Source organism: Phanerochaete carnosa (assembly GCF_000300595.1).
Source record: "Phanerochaete carnosa HHB-10118-sp unplaced genomic scaffold PHACAscaffold_7, whole genome shotgun sequence".
Classification (NCBI taxonomy): Eukaryota; Fungi; Basidiomycota; class Agaricomycetes; order Polyporales; family Phanerochaetaceae; genus Phanerochaete; species Phanerochaete carnosa.
Genome location: NW_006767634.1, coordinates 507,119 through 524,374, shown reverse-complemented (window position 1 = coordinate 524,374; position 17,256 = coordinate 507,119). Strand labels below are relative to the sequence as shown.

At 51.6% G+C, this 17,256-nt stretch overlaps 8 protein-coding genes across 8 annotated transcripts; 2 read left to right on the top strand and 6 right to left on the bottom strand.

The window, feature by feature from the left end:
- Window positions 1–1,262, bottom strand: PHACADRAFT_259234 (uncharacterized protein). The gene has a single exon (XM_007397723.1). It carries the CDS (start codon window positions 831–833, stop codon window positions 669–671), a length of 165 nt encoding a protein of 54 aa, XP_007397785.1. The 5' UTR covers window positions 834–1,262; the 3' UTR covers window positions 1–668.
- A 1,186-nt stretch (window positions 1,263–2,448) lies between these two features.
- PHACADRAFT_210800 (uncharacterized protein) lies at window positions 2,449–2,999 on the bottom strand. The gene is made up of 3 exons (XM_007397722.1): window positions 2,938–2,999; window positions 2,714–2,886; window positions 2,449–2,658 (listed from the first exon to the last, which is right to left on the bottom strand). Exons 1-3 carry the CDS (start codon window positions 2,984–2,986, stop codon window positions 2,572–2,574), a joined length of 309 nt encoding a protein of 102 aa, XP_007397784.1. The 5' UTR covers window positions 2,987–2,999; the 3' UTR covers window positions 2,449–2,571.
- A 420-nt stretch (window positions 3,000–3,419) lies between these two features.
- Window positions 3,420–4,575, bottom strand: PHACADRAFT_197512 (uncharacterized protein; the record flags this gene model as incomplete). Its single annotated transcript, XM_007397721.1, has 11 exons — window positions 3,420–3,443; window positions 3,496–3,579; window positions 3,637–3,661; window positions 3,714–3,738; window positions 3,798–3,823; window positions 3,880–3,905; window positions 3,963–3,990; window positions 4,051–4,190; window positions 4,271–4,349; window positions 4,412–4,430; window positions 4,485–4,575. 11 exons carry the CDS (start codon window positions 4,573–4,575, stop codon window positions 3,420–3,422), a joined length of 567 nt encoding a protein of 188 aa, XP_007397783.1.
- An 877-nt stretch (window positions 4,576–5,452) lies between these two features.
- Window positions 5,453–5,929, top strand: PHACADRAFT_197511 (uncharacterized protein; the record flags this gene model as incomplete). The annotated part of the gene is made up of 1 exon (XM_007397720.1): window positions 5,453–5,929. One exon carries the CDS (start codon window positions 5,453–5,455, stop codon window positions 5,927–5,929), a length of 477 nt encoding a protein of 158 aa, XP_007397782.1.
- Window positions 5,930–6,890: 961 nt separating this feature from the next.
- PHACADRAFT_210799 (uncharacterized protein) lies at window positions 6,891–9,275 on the bottom strand. Its single transcript, XM_007397719.1, has 19 exons — window positions 9,197–9,275; window positions 9,124–9,142; window positions 8,979–9,057; window positions 8,917–8,930; window positions 8,755–8,861; window positions 8,670–8,686; window positions 8,586–8,611; window positions 8,503–8,528; window positions 8,419–8,450; window positions 8,340–8,364; window positions 8,272–8,283; window positions 8,203–8,218; window positions 8,110–8,152; window positions 7,953–8,053; window positions 7,843–7,902; window positions 7,762–7,789; window positions 7,654–7,711; window positions 7,431–7,603; window positions 6,891–7,376 (listed from the first exon to the last, which is right to left on the bottom strand). Exons 1-19 carry the CDS (start codon window positions 9,264–9,266, stop codon window positions 7,296–7,298), a joined length of 987 nt encoding a protein of 328 aa, XP_007397781.1. The 5' UTR covers window positions 9,267–9,275; the 3' UTR covers window positions 6,891–7,295.
- Window positions 9,276–9,995: 720 nt separating this feature from the next.
- Window positions 9,996–10,831, top strand: PHACADRAFT_259232 (uncharacterized protein; the record flags this gene model as incomplete). The annotated part of the gene is made up of 4 exons (XM_007397718.1): window positions 9,996–10,348; window positions 10,403–10,514; window positions 10,611–10,715; window positions 10,775–10,831. A coding segment is annotated over exon 1 (194 nt), but the record flags the coding sequence as incomplete, so codon positions are not given.
- A 634-nt stretch (window positions 10,832–11,465) lies between these two features.
- Window positions 11,466–14,642, bottom strand: PHACADRAFT_210798 (uncharacterized protein). Its single transcript, XM_007397717.1, has 20 exons — window positions 14,032–14,642; window positions 13,480–13,982; window positions 13,405–13,423; window positions 13,263–13,341; window positions 13,198–13,211; window positions 13,044–13,142; window positions 12,960–12,987; window positions 12,877–12,902; window positions 12,789–12,814; window positions 12,705–12,736; window positions 12,628–12,652; window positions 12,560–12,571; window positions 12,491–12,506; window positions 12,398–12,440; window positions 12,239–12,339; window positions 12,126–12,185; window positions 12,046–12,073; window positions 11,937–11,994; window positions 11,714–11,886; window positions 11,466–11,659 (listed from the first exon to the last, which is right to left on the bottom strand). Exons 2-20 carry the CDS (start codon window positions 13,547–13,549, stop codon window positions 11,579–11,581), a joined length of 990 nt encoding a protein of 329 aa, XP_007397779.1. The 5' UTR covers window positions 13,550–13,982; window positions 14,032–14,642; the 3' UTR covers window positions 11,466–11,578.
- A 249-nt stretch (window positions 14,643–14,891) lies between these two features.
- PHACADRAFT_98603 (uncharacterized protein) lies at window positions 14,892–15,594 on the bottom strand (the record flags this gene model as incomplete). Its single annotated transcript, XM_007397716.1, has 3 exons — window positions 14,892–15,040; window positions 15,095–15,266; window positions 15,325–15,594. Coding segments are annotated over 3 exons (591 nt in total), but the record flags the coding sequence as incomplete, so codon positions are not given.
- Between the last annotated feature and the right edge of the window lie 1,662 nt (window positions 15,595–17,256).

The window sequence follows — 17,256 nt, the reverse complement described above, 5'->3', positions numbered from 1 at the left end:
TCTCAATGCATGGCTACCGGTATGGTACTACCTTATCTCCAGCTCGCGCCTTCTAAGCCCCATACCCAAACACGAAGCACGACTGCACTCTGGCCTCACAACGCTTTCACGCGCAGACCTAAATCACGCTCGAGGACGGCCAGACGCATAGCCTGGAGGAGCTGGCCAGCTATGCAGGGCCACTGCAGGGTAAAAGTACGCAGGCAAGCAGGTCTTGCGTGCGCTGTCTGCATCGCGCCCTCGTTCGTCGAACGCGCAACGGACTTCCAAGCCGCCATATGTGGGTATATGCACACTCATCTTTAGGTATCGATGTTATGACACTGACAAGTGTGGGTGTTCTAGTCGCAAGCTTATTTTCGCAGGTTCACGTGCTCTTCATGACATTATCCGTACCGGTAATGTCTATCGCTGTTGGTGCCGGCATTTGACGAGACTACAGCCCCGCCGTAAGTCCCGCTTCCTTCGACGACTCCGGCTGTCTCCTGCTTATACTCTGATCTACTCCAGGACTACCTCTGTGTCGCTCGAACGAGCGCCTCTCCAACCGAAGAATGCCAAACGAACCTCGTGCATCTGGTTGCGCAACATGCGGTGTCCCGTCCGGCGGACACGCTCATCAGACTAGAGACCGTATGTCATCCTCTTACGCCCATCCCTCGCTATGCTTACAAGGCAAATATCATGCCGTCTAGCTGATCGCCCTGTGTTCTGTACGAAGGCTCAATATGAGCAGCATCCGGGCTGCTGCCGTGCTGGCCCACATTGCGGAGACGCGATAATGGTGCAAGATGCTGCATTGAGATACGCTTGAGACGTTCGGGGCGAGGCATCATGCTGTCGATCTTGTAGGAGCGAAACAGAGTGTAGGACTTTGGTTGTTCTGCCGCCTGGGCGTAGACGTGAAGGAAGCAGATTCTACCGTCGCCTTTCGTCGAACAACACTTGCCGTATCAGGGTGGTGGTGTAAGCCTGGTGGCGTCCGGCATGATCGGCAACGTCTGAGGTGTTCGGGCTGGCACTCGCCTACGCGCGCAGAGACCGCGAGATGACGGCTATTCCTAACGCTGAACCTCAGGCCCGTCGCAGTCATTGGAGGCAACCTACGCTCAACCGAGCTTCGCTTTCGTGGATGTGCAGCATATTTTCGCCTTCGCACAGGGCACACCTAGCTGCCTGCACATCGCGGTCTTCGACTGCTGTACCTGCACCGGTGGTAGCATCTTTCATGCTCTGAAAGGATGCACTGATAGTAGAGGTTGCATGTGATCGATTTGGAGATCTTCCTATGCGGTGAAGAATTTAAGGCCGCAAAGAATGCTCGGTCCTACCGGACCACCGCTTAAACACGGTGCTGGATTCCATGGAACCGGACAGCGTCAACCTCGTCATCGTGCCACACGTTCTTGCCACCCGCTTCCACAACTCTTCGGCGCAGAGCGGCGTGGCGTACCACTTGTCCTAAGCAGTGTGGGGCATACACACCTGGACGCGATAGACCACGGGCTTCTGAGGCCCAGTAGGTTCTGTTCTCTCTGAACTAAATGTACGGTTCTCGCTGTGCAATAGGCTCGGTATGTATGCAGCAAATACAACGCTAACACAATTAAAGCCTTACTGCTATCAAGGCAACACGTCCGGACAGCGCATGCATCGCATAGGGTTCGGGCGCAGCGGTTACAACAACACCGGCGAGGCGTGAAGCGGTTGAGTGTTGACCTCAGCTGCCATGACCAAATCTGTCCACGTCGTCGCGAGCTTGCATTCGCGCGGTCGCTTACCATGTGCGCCTGACTCCATGTCGTATGCCACGCGAGAGCGTTGGTGAGGCTCTCAAAAGATAAGGTAAAATCGAGCTCATCAAGCGGCTGCACGGGCACGCGCCGCCTCACGCAGATACCTCACTATATATGGCTTTACGCAGAACCACGTGTGAGACGCGGAGCGCGAGTCCGAAATTCTCGAGCAGGAGGTTTACCCACACAAGATGCGGTCTGGGCTTCAATGTGTTTGACCTGCCTGAAGCCGACCAGCGACCGCGCGGGCGCCTTCTCGCGTACTCCCGACTAACTTGAAGAGCCGCATAGCCCTGGGTTTTCCGGAGACAGAGTATCCTGTTTCCTTGTGGAGGGCAGCGAGAGTCTCTACAATTTTGAAACCTGGTAAGTGACATGCTCGGGTGGTCTGCGTATCGTTTAGAACTCGACGGCAGCGACAGCAGTTCTTAAGTGCGAAGGCAACTTGAACCCGGCACTACCGAACGAGCCCCCACCGCTGCGAGCCCATTGCTGGCTTCATTGCTCACTACGCGCTCTTTGGCCTCCAAATGGTCTTGCAATATATAAGAGATTTAGCCGGCTTCCCGAAACGTAAAATAACTTGCACTCGCCATGAGGCTACGTGAGTTGGTTGAGGCGGCACAAGGGGGCCGGTCCGATACCGTGGATTATAATATATCCTGTCATCAATTGCGGCCAGCCTATATTCTACATCCATATTTTGCGAATGCTCTCAACACAGCAACTAACAATGGATCTGAACATATGGTTTGGCCTTATCATCCTGCAGTATTCAGATTGCAGTGTCTCTTGGGACTTGGAACTCCGAATCGAGTGAGTCATCGGAAATGCGAGCAGCTGGCGAGAGTTCAATAATTTCCTACGTTAAAACGTGGTCAGTTTGAGTACAAACATGTCCAATAGCAATGACGGACCTGGTTCTCAGCATCTTTGCCATGCGCATGTACTTGTCGAGTACTGTCCGAAGGGCCAGGATGATCTATGCCACCTGTGATTTTTGAGAGATGTACAGATACAACCTGGCCAGCGTGCATTTCACGAAGTGTGTCACGTGAATTAAGTAATGCAAGTAAAGAGTTCGACATCACTGTATCAGCGCGTCAGCACCAGGAGGCAAATGAGGGAATGCAAAACGGACACTTTGGTAGTACCAAGGCAAAAGCCATGGTTATAAAGTTGTCGGGCATGACGGTTTGCTTCAAGTCCGATCAATATTCGGCCGCTGTGCCACGGGTGCGTAAAGGAAGGGTATTTACCGTTATAACAGTAGCAAAGGAGACTGAACTATATGGAGGTTGGCATGGTAGAAACGGTTCGAGATGATTAAAACCACACCTAGACAGTGCACAAGTATTGATACTGTAGATAATCAACGTGCGGATAAGCGAGTCGGTTCTATACGGTGCAAAATAGCCAAATTGTCAGCAGTCATTGATAGAACGGATTAAGCTGACTTTTTGAAGCCCGTACGGCGCCTGATGAGCATTACACAAAGTGTTGTTGCGATTGCGCAGTCGGTGAGAGCCTGGAGGCTAAACAAGCTGTACCAAATCCACTTCATGGGCCTTAGAATTGAGATGGATAGACAAGCTAAGCAATTTGCGCACAGCAAGTCGTAGATTAAAGTTCTGGGGAAATTTGAGACTAGCCCCAATCAGTGTAAGCAGTGAGATCGAGGGGCATTGGAAAAACTTACGAAAGTGCGCCAATGGCTGATTTGCAGATCAAAAATGCGACCAAGATACTTCTGAATGAATATGAAACGCACCACAGGCTCCAACTGCAAGGAGACTGCGCGTGAGTCTCATGCATTAAAAATTTGACTGAAGAGACTCACGGAAGCTAGCAAGCTGAGGCGGTACCTTGAATCCCCTTAGAACCGCATTGATAGTGCCTGGACAGCATATGGCTTACAATGAATACGAGAGGCCGTATACTTCTGCCGACTGGTAATTTCGATGAATTGCCAGCCACCCAGATAGTCAAGTGCGTACGCACGTTTGTAAATTTTGTATGCATATACCCTGAATTCTCGTCATTAGACTGACAGAAGACTGGAAACCTCCGCAAGATGACTTACAAAGTCACGATGACCTCGACTAGGTCCTAGCTCAAGACATAAGTGTCTACATAGTGGATTAAACAGGTAACACCGGCACATACACCAACAAACATGTTCGCTGCAAATGTCCTGAGTCACAATGGAATGATTCAGTAGTGTTGGCAATTCCACAGCGAATACAATACGTACCATGGACATGCTGTTAAAGCGAGAGGATTCATGAAGTTTGTTACAGCATAGTAATAGATAGTATGCGAAGTGAACGCGAGGTAGAGGCTGTCGAGAATCCTGGTCATACGTGTCAGCACTGCCGTTGAACCAAACGTTCCCTATACGCGCCATATGAGGAGTATCTGCAACGGTTACAGTGAGTATGAGCCATATGTCAAGGAAATTTGTAGGTACTCACAGTCCGCTTCATGAGGACAGTGTCACCCGAGCTACGATGAAGATATACATATACTTGCATGCTGGCGATGCCGTATAGCCTGTAATGTGGGAAATAATGTCAGAAAGCCCGGTGGATTGGCAGCCTTTTGGCAACACTCACACTGCTATCAAGATCTCAGCTATTTGATGAGTCAGTACACAGCAACATTCGACGAAAAACGACAATTACGCACCAATGATTAATGCACCAAGTGTATTATCAAAATGCAAGGAGACTGGCTGAAGTGAGGGCGAGGAAGGTGCTTGTGAGGCGGGATCAGACATGCTGGCGGAGTCCAAATACTTGACAACTGGTGGGGCAAAGGCATCGATGCCTCTGTCGTATATATGTATGCTTTCATATACTACGCATCTAACTCAATCGTCCCGTGTGGCTCAGCCATCCACAGTTCTTGATCCTGCAGAGATGCGTACCTGCACAAACGTGGCAACTTGAGAGCCGATATTGTCCAAGTCCGCCTTTGCCGGGTCCATGCATTGTTGATTTACTGTGAAGATAGAGTAGAGCGGACCAGGTAGTGATAGGAGAAAAGTGCACGGCGTGGGAGGATTATAGCAATAAATGAGACAGCGTGAGAGAACCGAAGGTTCACAATTTCATTATTCCACCGTAGAGTACTTTCAGAGTTTCAAGTACGCAAATTCGAAATTGATTCTGGGGGCCAGAACAGTTCGCCTACCATATGAAAGGCAAGGCTCTGCTGTTAGTAGTGGAGTTGCTCCCAGATAGCCAATAGGCCAGACAGACCTCAAGCGTGTAGCTTCTCTTGCATTCGCAGACGATGCAGAGTATATTGTGCCAGTGCAAGCCATCTCATCAGGATCCGCGACTCGACAAGGCCGACACATTTTGCTACCATCTAAATATCAGATCAATGGATGCCTTCCCGTAAGGATCTGTAACGGTTTACAGAATAGATTTCAGATCCAAACGTGCTTGGCACGTCCGGCATGTCAAAGGAGCCGTTGTGTCAGAACAGCGGACGCGGTTACAGATATCCGATCTGAAAGGGGGGTCGGCCCCCGGTCGTACAGACTGATTTTCGAACTCCGATAAAAGCGCTCAAGGAACTACAACAACGTCGACGCAACCACGGGATCGTTCACTGCTGACGGCTGGTTTATCACCGGAGACAGCGCGATGGTGGACAGTAGCGGAGATCTGCATCTCGTCGGTCGGGACAAGGACCAGATCAACATCAGTGGTGTCAAGCACCCGCGCGTTGACGTTGAGCACTTCGTCGAGGACAGCGGCATCGACGGCGTCATGCGCTCCTTCGTGTTTGCCTGCCCCGTGCGCTTGGCCGACAGCGATACCGACACGTACGCGGTGTTCTACCAGCACCGTATTCATGTTGAGGACGAGCTGAGCGAGATCGATGTCGCCGCTATTCGCGAAGCAAACCGCGCGATTCGCAAGTGCTGCATCGTGATGTGCTCGCAAGCACCCCATGTCGTCCTTCCTCTTCCCCGGAAATCGTTCTCGAAGACGGCTCTTGGGAAGGTCTCGCGATCGGCTCTGATGACGGCTTACCTCGCTGGACAGCATACCGCGCTGGAACATCGCTTACTGCCGCTCTCTAACGGGTCGACTACCAAGGTTGGACCGCACGAGTAGAAACAGAAAATATGTATCTATTCAATAATAACAAGCCCTGTTCGCAGCTCCGGCCAACTTTTTCTGGGTATCTTCGTCCGCGTTCCGCTTCCATCGCACGCCCAGACTGCTGAAGATGCTTCCGAAGGAGCAGACGCATCATAAATGTGTCTGTCACAAGGCTACGCCCACACTGCAGACCGACCCTCCCTCGTCGCAGCGCTGCGACAGCACGCGCCCCAGTGAGCCATACCGAGCACCACTTGGTACAGCGTATACAGCTGACGAAGGTGCAAAAGGCCTTAGCCTGGTCCAGGGCACACATCTCAGTTTGAGATGGTCTGGCGTCCAGAATCCCTGAATCACTGTTTAACTTCGCCAGCCAAGAGTTTTCACGTTCGGTTTGCTTTGGTCATGACCAAAGCAAACCGCGCCCGTGGGATGGGACTCAAGTTCGCACTGCCGTGCATCAAGTACATAAAATGCCGCTTTTGACGATATAAGTACTTCCCGGTGGAATCAAAACTAATGACTCAGAAATGAATCAAGGGGAAGTGATCTACGAACTACCAATCTGCCACGAAATAAGAGGTGATGTAACCTCCCGGAGGCAGGAGCGTAGCGCGAGCGTTACGTGAAGATCACGTGGATTGCTCTTACATAAGCAATACTATCGTCGAGGATCTGAAGTAGACCTCGCTTTTCCTAACTTCCAGGACGAAATTTGTTATCTGCGTACCATGATTCTGAGTTAACACGTTGAGTTACTACACCCTGCACTGCGACGTATATTCCCCTGGTAAACTCCCATTGGTGGCCCCCTCGAGCTTCCGCAGAGGCATGCTCGCGAAGTTCAAAGGCCTCCACAGACACTCTGCATCAAGGTCCCGGAGGTGCATCTAGAGAGTTATCAGCCAAGTACACCTGACTTCCTCAGACTGCACAGCGCTGGCCGCCGTCTACGAAGACGGAACGAGCGCCGCGCCGTCGGCAAACTCCATCGCGATCCATTCTGCTACAGGCCTCATGACTCGTCAACGCACTCCGTCGGTATGTGGCGGCTTGACGCATTCTCGGCTCGCAATTGGATGGAGCGTCGCCTCTTTGGAACGGCCTGTAAGTGGTCATTGATGACTTCGCGCTGGCACGGGCCATCGCCCCAGGACCCATAGCCGAGCCAGGGCACCCCGAGTCTGCGGAGTGCGCGCACGCCGTTAAGAGACCGGTTGACTCGGCGCCAGGAGGTCGAACCAGTATCACAGAGCACACTTCCCGCTGCTAAATGCAACCGGACCGATAGATCGCGTGCATATTATGAAGGCGCTGACATGCGAGTAACAAACCAAAAGCTGTAGAAGGTCGATAAATGTTCATTCTTGCGCAGGGTTCAGGTCACATGCCCTCTCGAGACCTGTGACTCCAAGCCAAACGAGGCTTCGGGGATACGAGCCCCAATGATGATGATTTCCTACACAGAAAACGCAGTAAATAAGCAGCACAGACTCTAATAATAGCGACGGACCTGCTCCTTAACGCCCTCGGCTCGCACGTGAGCCGCTCGTCTGCCGTCAAGCGAGGTGGAGTCGTTGAGAGCGCCAGCGAGTCTTGAGAAGTGTACGGACGCAACCTGGCCAGCGTGCATGTCGCGCAACGTGTCACGCGAGTTGAGCAATGCGAGTAGGGAGTTGGACATCACTGTACCGAGACATCAGTATCGGAAGGCGAGCTGAAAATACAAAACGAACACATTGGCAGTAACACGCCTAAGCCGATGAAGATGAAATTATGAGGCATTGCGGTGTACTTCGGCTCGGATTAGCGGAATGATGCACACATAGAGTTCGGGTGCTTACGGAGATGACGGAAGCAATGGACACAGAACTGTACGAAGATTATTATTGATATATATATATAGATGGTGGGTTGCAGCCCACCTGGTCAGCGCACAAGTGCTGATGCTATAAAGAATAAGCGTGCGAATAATTGAATCGGTCCTGCAGAATGGTTTTGGTGTTAGTGACTGAAGTGATGTAATCGCACGTACCGCTTGAAACCCGTGCGACGCCTGATAAGTATCGTGCAGAGTGTAGCCGCGATGGCACAGTCGGAGAAGGCCTGAAGACCGAACACAGTATACCAAACCCACTTCGCATCACATGCGAATCAGACCTAAGAAGCAGTCAAAAACACAGTTCACGCACAGCAAATCGTTGCTCCAGCTCGTGATAGCTCGGGAACTTGAGTCTGTGGTTCATGAGCGGGAGTAAGGACGGGAAGCTAAACGGAGGGCTTACTCAAGTACAGCAACGGCTAATCGGCAGGTTAAGGTTATAGTTGCAGTAGACGTGAATCAAGTTACGTACCAATGGATGCGACTGCCAGAATAGCAGGTGAGCTTCGAGCACCAATAACGAGCCTGAAAAAGACTTACCCCAGCTGAGAAGTTGCGGCGGTATCTGCAATACCCTCAGAATGATGCTGACATAGTGAGAACTCTCTCTCTAGCTTACTATAAGCACAAGTGGCCATATACTTCCGCCGACTGCCCGTTCTTATGAGTTGCTAGAAATGTCGGTAGTCGATCGTCTACGCACGTCTGTAGATTTTGTACGCGAAGATGCTGCACGCCTAAAATCAGATTGCACTTGAAGAGAACGACTCCTCTTAGAAGACATACAGGGTTACAGTGACTTCGATTGGGTCCTGGTTCGAGAGTGTCAAGGTTAGTGTGATCATGAACACTGGCGCACGTAGCACTTACACCAGAAAACATGTCAGCTGCGAAGCTCCTGAACGACAGACACAATCAGCAAAATGTCGCGGAATATCTCAGACGGAGTGCGCACCATGGACACTTGGACACTGCGTCAAGGCGAGAGGATTCATGAAGCTTGTCACGGCATAATGATATACGCCATGTGTGGTAAACACGAGATGGAGGCTGCCAAGGATCCTGCAGACATGCGTGAGTGTTGCGGTCGATCAGCCCAGTATTTCACAAGACTTACCACAGAAAGAATATCTAGAATCACTGATAAGTATGAACTGCAAATAATGAAAAGCGACGCACAGTTCCTTTCATGAAAGAGCTGTCGCGCGGGCTATGATGGAGGTACACATAAACCTGCACACTGGCGATGCCGTATAGCCTGACGAAGCGCATCTATCAGAACACCATTTGGCTGACTCGCAGTAAGGGTGTATGTAACGCTTACACTGCTACCAGAATCTCGGCTATCCAAAGAGTCAGTACACGATGATATTCAGCAAGGGATAGCACTTGCATACCTATGATCAACGCACCAAGTGTGCTGTCGAGATGCAAGGGGACCGACTGAAGCAAAGGCGGAGACGGCATTGGCGGGGTCGGGGCAGACGTAGCGCAGACCGTGACGCCCCTATCGCACTTATGTATATCGTCGTGGATTACGCGTCTAACTCAATCATCAACCAAGTGCTATCCAACCCGCAGCCCTTGCCAAGGAGTAAAAATCGAGAAGCGAGAGCTGTTGGCCTTCCTACACGTCGGTTTGGCTGTGCTTCGCCTTGCAGATGGCATCAAACCAATTACACATAGGCAAGATCTTCATAGTTGCTGATGATAGGAAGAACTAGGAATGGACGCTGTCCCAGTCTGTGTATCAAGGTCAATGTGCTTCACCACGAGGTGGATGTCGGAACAGCTCGCTAACGCTGCGACAGCATATGATCCAGTGAGCATTACCGAGCACCGCTTGCACAGCTGACGAAAGTCCAAAAGGCCTAGTCCAGGGCGCACGTCTCAGATTGATGTAACTTGAGATGGATCACCAGCCAAGAGTTATGGTGCATGAACACGGGCTTTGAATGTTCGAAGAGTGAAAAACCCTCAAGTTCTGAGGAGTTGACAACGATTTTGACAGCCGTTTTGGTGAGTAGATTACCAAAGCACCATTGCGGCAGACAAATTCTCGTTGAACGAAGTCGAGAGTCAGCTAGCGTGGGAACAGAAAATAGCGCCGTCACGTGAATCAAATATCCGGGATTTACTTTTCTTTTTGGTTCACCCCCACATCAGCTCGTTTTCTCCCCATCTCGAACACTTCTCCATGCCACAATGTATATTGAAGTCGCTGAAGGGAAGTGGAGATGGGTGTCTTGCAGCCCCGTCGACTAAGTGGTGCAGCAGTTTTGCCGACCACGAGCGATGGCGGAAGGCCTTGCGGTAGTTCGCCTCGGGGGAAACTGCCAGCTGCCCGAGAAACTTACGGAGAAAACAGTGCGATGCTGGACAGTTCTGTTTTAACCAAGACCCCCGAACGATTGGCTTCAAGAGAGAATGAGTAGCGTTGCAACTCTCCAGTGCCAACTGCCTCGGTAGAGCGGTTTCGGACGCGTCTCGAGAGCTTTAGGTCTCACTCTCCCTCCAAGATGCCCGGAAACAAGATGTGACGACGTACGGTACGCGATTCCGAGGACGAGTGTCCAGAGCAGACTTCCGGAAAAGATAACCAGTTGCCTGCTCTGCCCGCCACCCAGAGGTCGCGCCAGAAGAAGTCAAAGATGGCGCCGAGTCGACCGTACGCTCCACCGGAAAAATATGAACATCTGGAGCAGGAGCCAGATGGTATGTCCCTTCCCATCACTCACCACTCCTCCTGTCATCTAATGATGATTCTTGGTCGTCTTCTGCGGTATCAACTGAATTCATTCATTCCACAAGACCAATAGTCGCTAATTCAATGAAGTCCCGGGTGCACCTCTGCGGAGATTGGCCACCATTATGCACATTCGACTGATCATTTTTGGTTGGATCTTTGCGAATCTGGTACGCCTTGCGAACGTCGTGCCCAGGTACTCATCTAGCTCAGACTGAGGATGATCCAGGCCTGACAGACGTTCTGCTGTTACCTACTGATGATTATACACTACCTAATAAATACAACTTTGACTAAATACATTAACGACGAGGCGCGTGTGAACATATTCTTTTTGATAAACGTTGTAGACCAATCTGGTTGACAGACAAATAGCTGAGGTATGTCATTTCCCCTAGCAAAACCCATTGATGGCCGCGCCCCTCGAGCTTCCGCAGAGGTATGCTTGCGTTCAGAGACCTCGCATACGCTCTGTATAAAGGCCCCAGAAGTGCAGCGAGAACGTCATCGACCAAGGACGCCCGACTTCCTTGGATTGCATCATGCTAGCCGCCGTCTACGAGGACAGGACGAACACCACACCTTCAGCAAACTTCACCGCAACTCACCCTGTTACATGCCATCACCGCTCGTCCCCGCATCCTGTCGGTAAGCGGCGGCCCGATGCGTTCTGTGTCCTGCGCAAAGTGCCGGATGTACACCTCAAGCCACACAATGACTAACACTGCATCGGTAGTGAACAGTCTGCGGCTTGCGGCTAGCGGGAGCGTCGCCTCGCTGGAGCGCTTATAAGTTGTCGTCGCTCAGGATTCGCAGCCGATCTAGGGTATCGCGAGCCTGCAGAGTGTCTACGCGAACAGCGGTAAGAGACCGGTTGGCTCGGCGCAGGTAGGTCGAGTCAAGATCATGGAGAATATGTTCTGCCGTTCAATGCGACCGAGCCAATATATTACGTGCATATAATAAAAACCTAACTTGCAAGTTGTGGCATGAATATTGTAGAATATCAATGAGGACTCGTTTTGCGCAGTGCTTAGATCGCGGGCCCTCTCGAGACCTGTGACTCCGAGTCAAACGAGGTTTCGGGGACACGAGCTCCAATATCGATGATGTCCTACATAGAAATCACGATGAATGAGCAGCACAATCCCTAGCAGCGGCGACGTACCTGCTCCTTGACACCTTCGGCCCGCACGTGAGCCGCTCGTCTGCCGTCAGGTGCGTCGGAGCTGCTGAGGATGTTGGCGAGCCTTGAGAAGTGTACGGAAGCGACCTGGCCGGCGTGCATGTCGCGCAACATGTCGCGCGAATTCAGTAGTGCAAGTAGAGAGTTTGACATTACTGCGCCGAGACATCAGTACCAGGGGACTAGCGGAAAACGTTAAACGGACGCATTGGCAATATGACGCCTAAGCCGATGAATATGAAGTTGTGGGGCATTGCAGCGTACTGTGGGCCTGATTAGCTGGACGAGGGCGTGCACAGGATTTGAGTGCTTACGGTGACGACGGAAGCAACAGAGACAGAACTGCTTGGGGATTACTATAGGCTTTGAAGCGAGGCGGCGAGTTGAAACCTACCTGGTCAGCGCGCACGTGTTGATGCTGTAAAGGACGAGTGTGCGAATAAGTGAATCGGTTCTGTGTAGTGATAAATCTGGTGTTAATCACTGAAGTCACGGTACTGGACGTACCGTTTAAAACCCGTGCGACGCCTGATAAGTATCGTGCAGAGTATAGCCGCGATGGCACAATCGGAGAAGGCCTGAAGACTGAATACAGTATACCAAATCCACTTCGCGTCATATGCGAATCAGACCTAAGTATCATTGCCGAGAACGCAATGAACGCACAGCAAATCGTTGTTCTAACTCGTGATAGCTCGGGAATTTGAGCCTGTGGCTAATGAGCGGGAGCAAGAAAGGGAGGCTAGGCGGAACGCTTACTCAAGTACGGCAACGGCTGATCGGCTGGTTCAAGTCAGAGTCACAGTAGGCGTCAATCAAGCTACATACCAATGGATGCGACTGCCAGAATGACAAGTGAGTTTAGAGCATCAGCGACGAGACTGAACAAGACTTACCCCAGCTGAGGAGCTGCGGTGGTACCTGTAATATCCTCAGAGTGATGCTGGCATAGTGAGACCATCAAATAACTTACTATGAATATAAGCGGCCATATACTTCCACTGACTGACCATTCTCATGAGTTGCTAGGAATGTGAGCAGCTGTTTGTCTACGCACGCTTGTAAATTTTATGTGCAAAGATGCTACGTGCCCGTGATCAGATAGCACTTAAAGGGTATCGAAGCACTTCTCTTAGAAAACGTACAGGGTTACAATGACTTCAATTGGGTCCTGGTTCGAGTATAATGGTCAGCATAGTCAACTGAATTTTGCGCACATGACACATACGCCCGCAAACATGTCAGCTGCGAAACTCCTGAACGACAGAGACACGAATCAGAAAAGGTCGCAGTATAGCTACGGAGTGCGCACCATGGACACTGCGTTAAGGCGAGAGGATTCATGAAGCTTGTCACGGCATAATGATATACGCCATGTGTAGTAAATGTGAGATGGAGGCTGTCGAGGATCCTGTGAGCGCGCATGAGTGCTGTGGTCAGTCAGCCGAAAGTTTCAGGCAATATACCACAGAAAGAATATCTTAAGTTATTGATGAGTACGAACCGTCGCAAGCAACACGAAATTACGCACGGTTCCCTTCATAAAGGAGCTATCGCGCGGGCTATGAGATAGGTACACATAGACCTGCACACTGGCAATGCCATACAACCTGACGACGCGCGCTTATCAGAACGTTTGACCGACTCGCAGTAATAGCATAAGTAACGCTCACACTGCCACTAGAATCTCGGCTATCTGACGAATCAGTATACACGACGAGATCCGGAAAGAGATGGCACTTGCATACCTATGACCAACGCACCAAGTGTGCTATCGAGGTGCAAGGGGACCGGTTGAAGCAAAGGCGGAGACGACATCGTCGGGGCCAGGTCGAACGTATCTGCTGAACGCGGAGATGGTGGCGCCCCCGTCGTATTTATGTAGATCGTCGTAAAATACGCGTCTAACTCAATCAGCAACCAGTGCTATCCGACCCGCATCCCTTCGTTAAGGAGCCGTTCGAGAAGCGAGGGCAGTTGGCCTTCCTGTGCTTCGGTAGGGCCGTGTTTTGCCTTGCAGATGGCATCAAACCAATAATGCATCGATAGGATCTTCATAACTGTGCTGATGACAAGGAGGGGGGGATGCCGTCTCAGTCTGCGTATTAAAGTCAATGTCACAGTCCCATCATGAGCCTGCGGAAGTCGGAACAGTTCGTTAGCGTTGCGACAGCACATGGCCGGAGCGCATAGATGTCTCAGGTTGGCGTAATTTGATAGATCGTCTAGCGTCCAGGATCCTGATCGCCGCCTAACTCCAGATTCAGCCTCAGCAGCTCGGAAGACTTGAGACAACTTACCCGGAAAGGCTGTGGCAGGGTGGCCCGGACGATATACATCCTAATGTGCATTCGAAAAAGTTACGTATCGCATGATCATGCTTTGCAGAGCAGCTGCTGGACATGCCCGTACGCAGGTATCCCAGAGGTTATACTGTCAGCAGCTCGTTAGGCGCGAGGCCAGTGCATTACAAGATTGACGCGGCGCAGAGCATGAGCAATCAGTCGCGGCGTCACGAGCGCACGCGCTGCGCGCAGGAGGATTCGTTGCAAATTATGCCTTGTTACCCTGGGTAAATATATCAATAACGACGATGCCCGTGTCGCAGAACCAATGGAAGTGCATGTCATTCGACGCAAGCGGCGGAAATCGCGACGGTATGGACCAGTTTGAACCTAACCAAAACCTGACGTAGAGGTAGGGGTCGACCGGCCATCTCTGGCAGCGGGAAGCACGATCGACTGCTAGAACGGCATGCCGATGCACAGCCCGCACAGCCAAGGGAGATGGAGGGCAGGCATGCATGAACGTGAGCTGAAAAGTCCTTGATGCTCAAATATCAGCTTACATGCTCGGCCCAGATTTTCAAAACAAGTTACAACAAGATTTATGCTAAAAGATGATGCAAGTGGGATGGGAGAGCATTGGTCGGAGTGTCCGGCATCCATGGAGACTCAAATACGGCGCCTGCCAGGTGAGAAGCGCGCGCCGGGCCGTAAAATATTGTCCGGCGACGTTCCACTACTACTAGCGACCTAAAATTTGCTATTGACGAGGTAGGCTTTTCTTTACTGATTTTAGGCCGGAGGGTTGCCTGGGGTGATTTCGGAGTCGCATAAAATATAGCATTTCAGGTTTGCACTCTCTATCGACACTCCATTTACATGTATTTGTCAGTTAAACTTTTTTTTCTCGCAGCGCAGCGGGTTAGTCGTCTGCAAATAGTAACTAAAGGCTTCAGCGCACACATATCGGCGCGAACGGCATTCCGCGCCGCTACGCTGTAGAGCGCGATGTACTCCTTGATTTCTGGGAGGGGTTGTCAGCCCGTTGTAAACGCGAGCCGAGGCCTCGCGATCCCACCTTCCTTCGTCAAAGGGCACGGTGAGACGCGCCTGCCCGACAGCTGCACGTCGGACGCAGAGATGTAGGGATATCCGCCCTCCTCCTGGAGAATGTCTGAGATGGCCGCGCGGCCGAGGGCCCACAACTGCACGTGTGCGTACGACCCCTGCGCATGGACAGCGTCTGTAGCCTAGTGTGCGTGAGCGACGGGCCGCGGGCTAACTGCAAGAGAGAGCGAAAAGACGTACGCGCTTCCAGCCGGCGACCTGCTCGTCGCTCCAGATGCCGGGGACGTGGCGGAGCCCGCCGGCCTGCGCAGCGATGAAGGTCGCCTCGGTGACGAGGAGCGTGCCGGTCGTGCTCGCGCGCTGCGCGTAGTACTCGGCCATGAGCGGCGTCGGGACGTGTGTCTTGGTCGCGCGGACACGCGTCAGTGGAGCCATCACGACGCAGTGCTGCAGTGCCGCGTTTCCGACCTTGAAGGGTGTAAAGAGTTTTGGCTGAGACATGGCGGAGAGTGATTACGGTTTTGTGAGGGTGTTGTTGTGTTTTGTAGCATGCTGAAGCAGAAACCAGGTACTATTATACTGCCAGAGTTGCGAGAATAACCAATCGAACGTATAGCTAGCCTCCTGCGGCACAGTCCTCCATCAGCCTGACTCGGTGTGGCTGCTAAACGAGCCTCTGCATTGCTCACACCATGTCGTGACGCAGTTATGACCGGGTTTGGGCTGCTACCCCGCAGCGCTCTTGCAATATGTCAGAGCTCTTGCAATATGTCAGAGCTCTCGCAATATGTCAGAGCTCTGAAACTTGTGAGCGTTAGCAAGCAGTGTTGGAGACGTCATTAGTATCCTTTATGATTACCTTACCTGCAAACCTAACATCAGGTATAGTACTTATTCTAGTTGACCGCATGGCATTTACAGGCATAAAAAGCGCGGGATACAAAGAAAAACAAGCCAGAAACTAGATCTTCGACATCCATTGCGCGATGCTGGGTCCGATGTGCGTCGGCCATTGCTGACTGCTAAGCCAGTAGCCGTGGTAAGGACAGAGTCCCGCACAGCGCCTTGGATCCGGTTGAGTTGCTGGAGACTCCGAACCCCGGAGATACCGTGGCACAAACCGTAGATTGGCAAGGCGTTAGCGACGAGCTGAGATTCGATCTCGGTCTGGAGACCCATGGCTGGCGAGTCTGGGAGAGATGGGTCAGAAAGCCTGTCTCAGACTCTTAGGTCAACATACATGGGAGATGCCCAGGATTGTTGTTCGGCCTCAGCATCTCAGGCTCGAGACAGAATGACCGCAGGATGATCAGAGCGACTTGCCCTGCAGGTATGCCTGTAAGACGTATGTAGCTGCCTTGACTCTTGTGAGGTTACCTACGATATCTCCCCGGGCGACGAAAGGCAATGATAGCGGTCAAAGATGACCTGCTCGAGGAGGCGCCAAATGCTTACATAGGGCTCATAGAAGCATTAGCACTTACGACTCGAAATCCACCGCAAGGGATACGCGGAGGAGCGGCAGTATAGTACTTGACAGAAAGCGTATACTAGTAGCGGCTCTATACACGGTCTATTGGCACTGGGGGCGTCGAGAAAGCGATGTCAGCCCTAACCGACGATGGCATGCCTTATACTTACGGCGGGTCCCGCCCGCAGTCGATGTGAACGTGCCAAGCAACGAGAAATCTCGGGCCCAGAAGTTCTTAGCGATGGCGAACGGCAAGCGACAAAACTCGAATCAGTACGTGGCCTTCAGCTGGAGAGCTTGCACATGATAACAGGACCGCTAACAGACTGTTAGTAGATGCCAGTCTTGCAGTAAGCAAGTGACGGACGAGAGTGCTGCTCTCAAAAATGCCTGATCGTCTCGAGCTCTGGGGGTTAACAATATTTTAACAGATGTTTTGATAGGTTATAGATGACCAAAGCGAACCATTGCGAGAGATAAATCCCAGTGACCTCAGCGAGAAGAACGCGCCAGTTAGCGTGGAAACAATAATAGCGCCCATTACGTGAACCCAAATATCTGGGGTTTTCTTTTCTTTTCGAATTATCCCTACTTCAGCTCGTTTTCTTCCTCGTCTTGAACACTTTTCCATGCCACAAGCTATATTGAGGTTACTGAATAGAGGTGGAGATGGATGTCTTGCAGCCTAGTCGACTAAGCGA

Coding starts and splice junctions, on each gene's coding strand:
- PHACADRAFT_210798 (XM_007397717.1), bottom strand. CDS start 13,549: ATGTCGTCTCCGCCTTTGCTTCAACCGGTCCCCTTGCACCTCGATAGC. Junction 12,074..12,125: donor AACACGTGCGCGCTGACCAG/GTAGGTTTCAAC, acceptor ATCCCCAAGCAG/TTCTGTCTCTGTTGCTTCCG. Junction 11,660..11,713: donor CCGAAGGTGTCAAGGAGCAG/GTACGTCGCCGC, acceptor ATTTCTATGTAG/GACATCATCGATATTGGAGC.
- PHACADRAFT_259234 (XM_007397723.1), bottom strand. CDS start 833: ATGCCTCGCCCCGAACGTCTCAAGCGTATCTCAATGCAGCATCTTGCA.
- PHACADRAFT_210799 (XM_007397719.1), bottom strand. CDS start 9,266: ATGCCGTCTCCGCCTTTGCTTCAGTCGGTCCCCTTGCATCTCGACAGC. Junction 7,790..7,842: donor AGCACTTGTGCGCTGACCAG/GTGGGCTGCAAC, acceptor ATCTTCGTACAG/TTCTGTGTCCATTGCTTCCG. Junction 7,604..7,653: donor AGGCGTGTTACTGCCAATGT/GTTCGTTTTGTA, acceptor GTCTCGGTACAG/TGATGTCCAACTCCCTACTC.
- PHACADRAFT_210800 (XM_007397722.1), bottom strand. CDS start 2,986: ATGCCCGACAACTTTATAACCATGGCTTTTGCCTTGGTACTACCAAAG. Junction 2,887..2,937: donor TGCCTTGGTACTACCAAAGT/GTCCGTTTTGCA, acceptor GCGCTGATACAG/TGATGTCGAACTCTTTACTT. Junction 2,659..2,713: donor GCAAAGATGCTGAGAACCAG/GTCCGTCATTGC, acceptor GTTTTAACGTAG/GAAATTATTGAACTCTCGCC.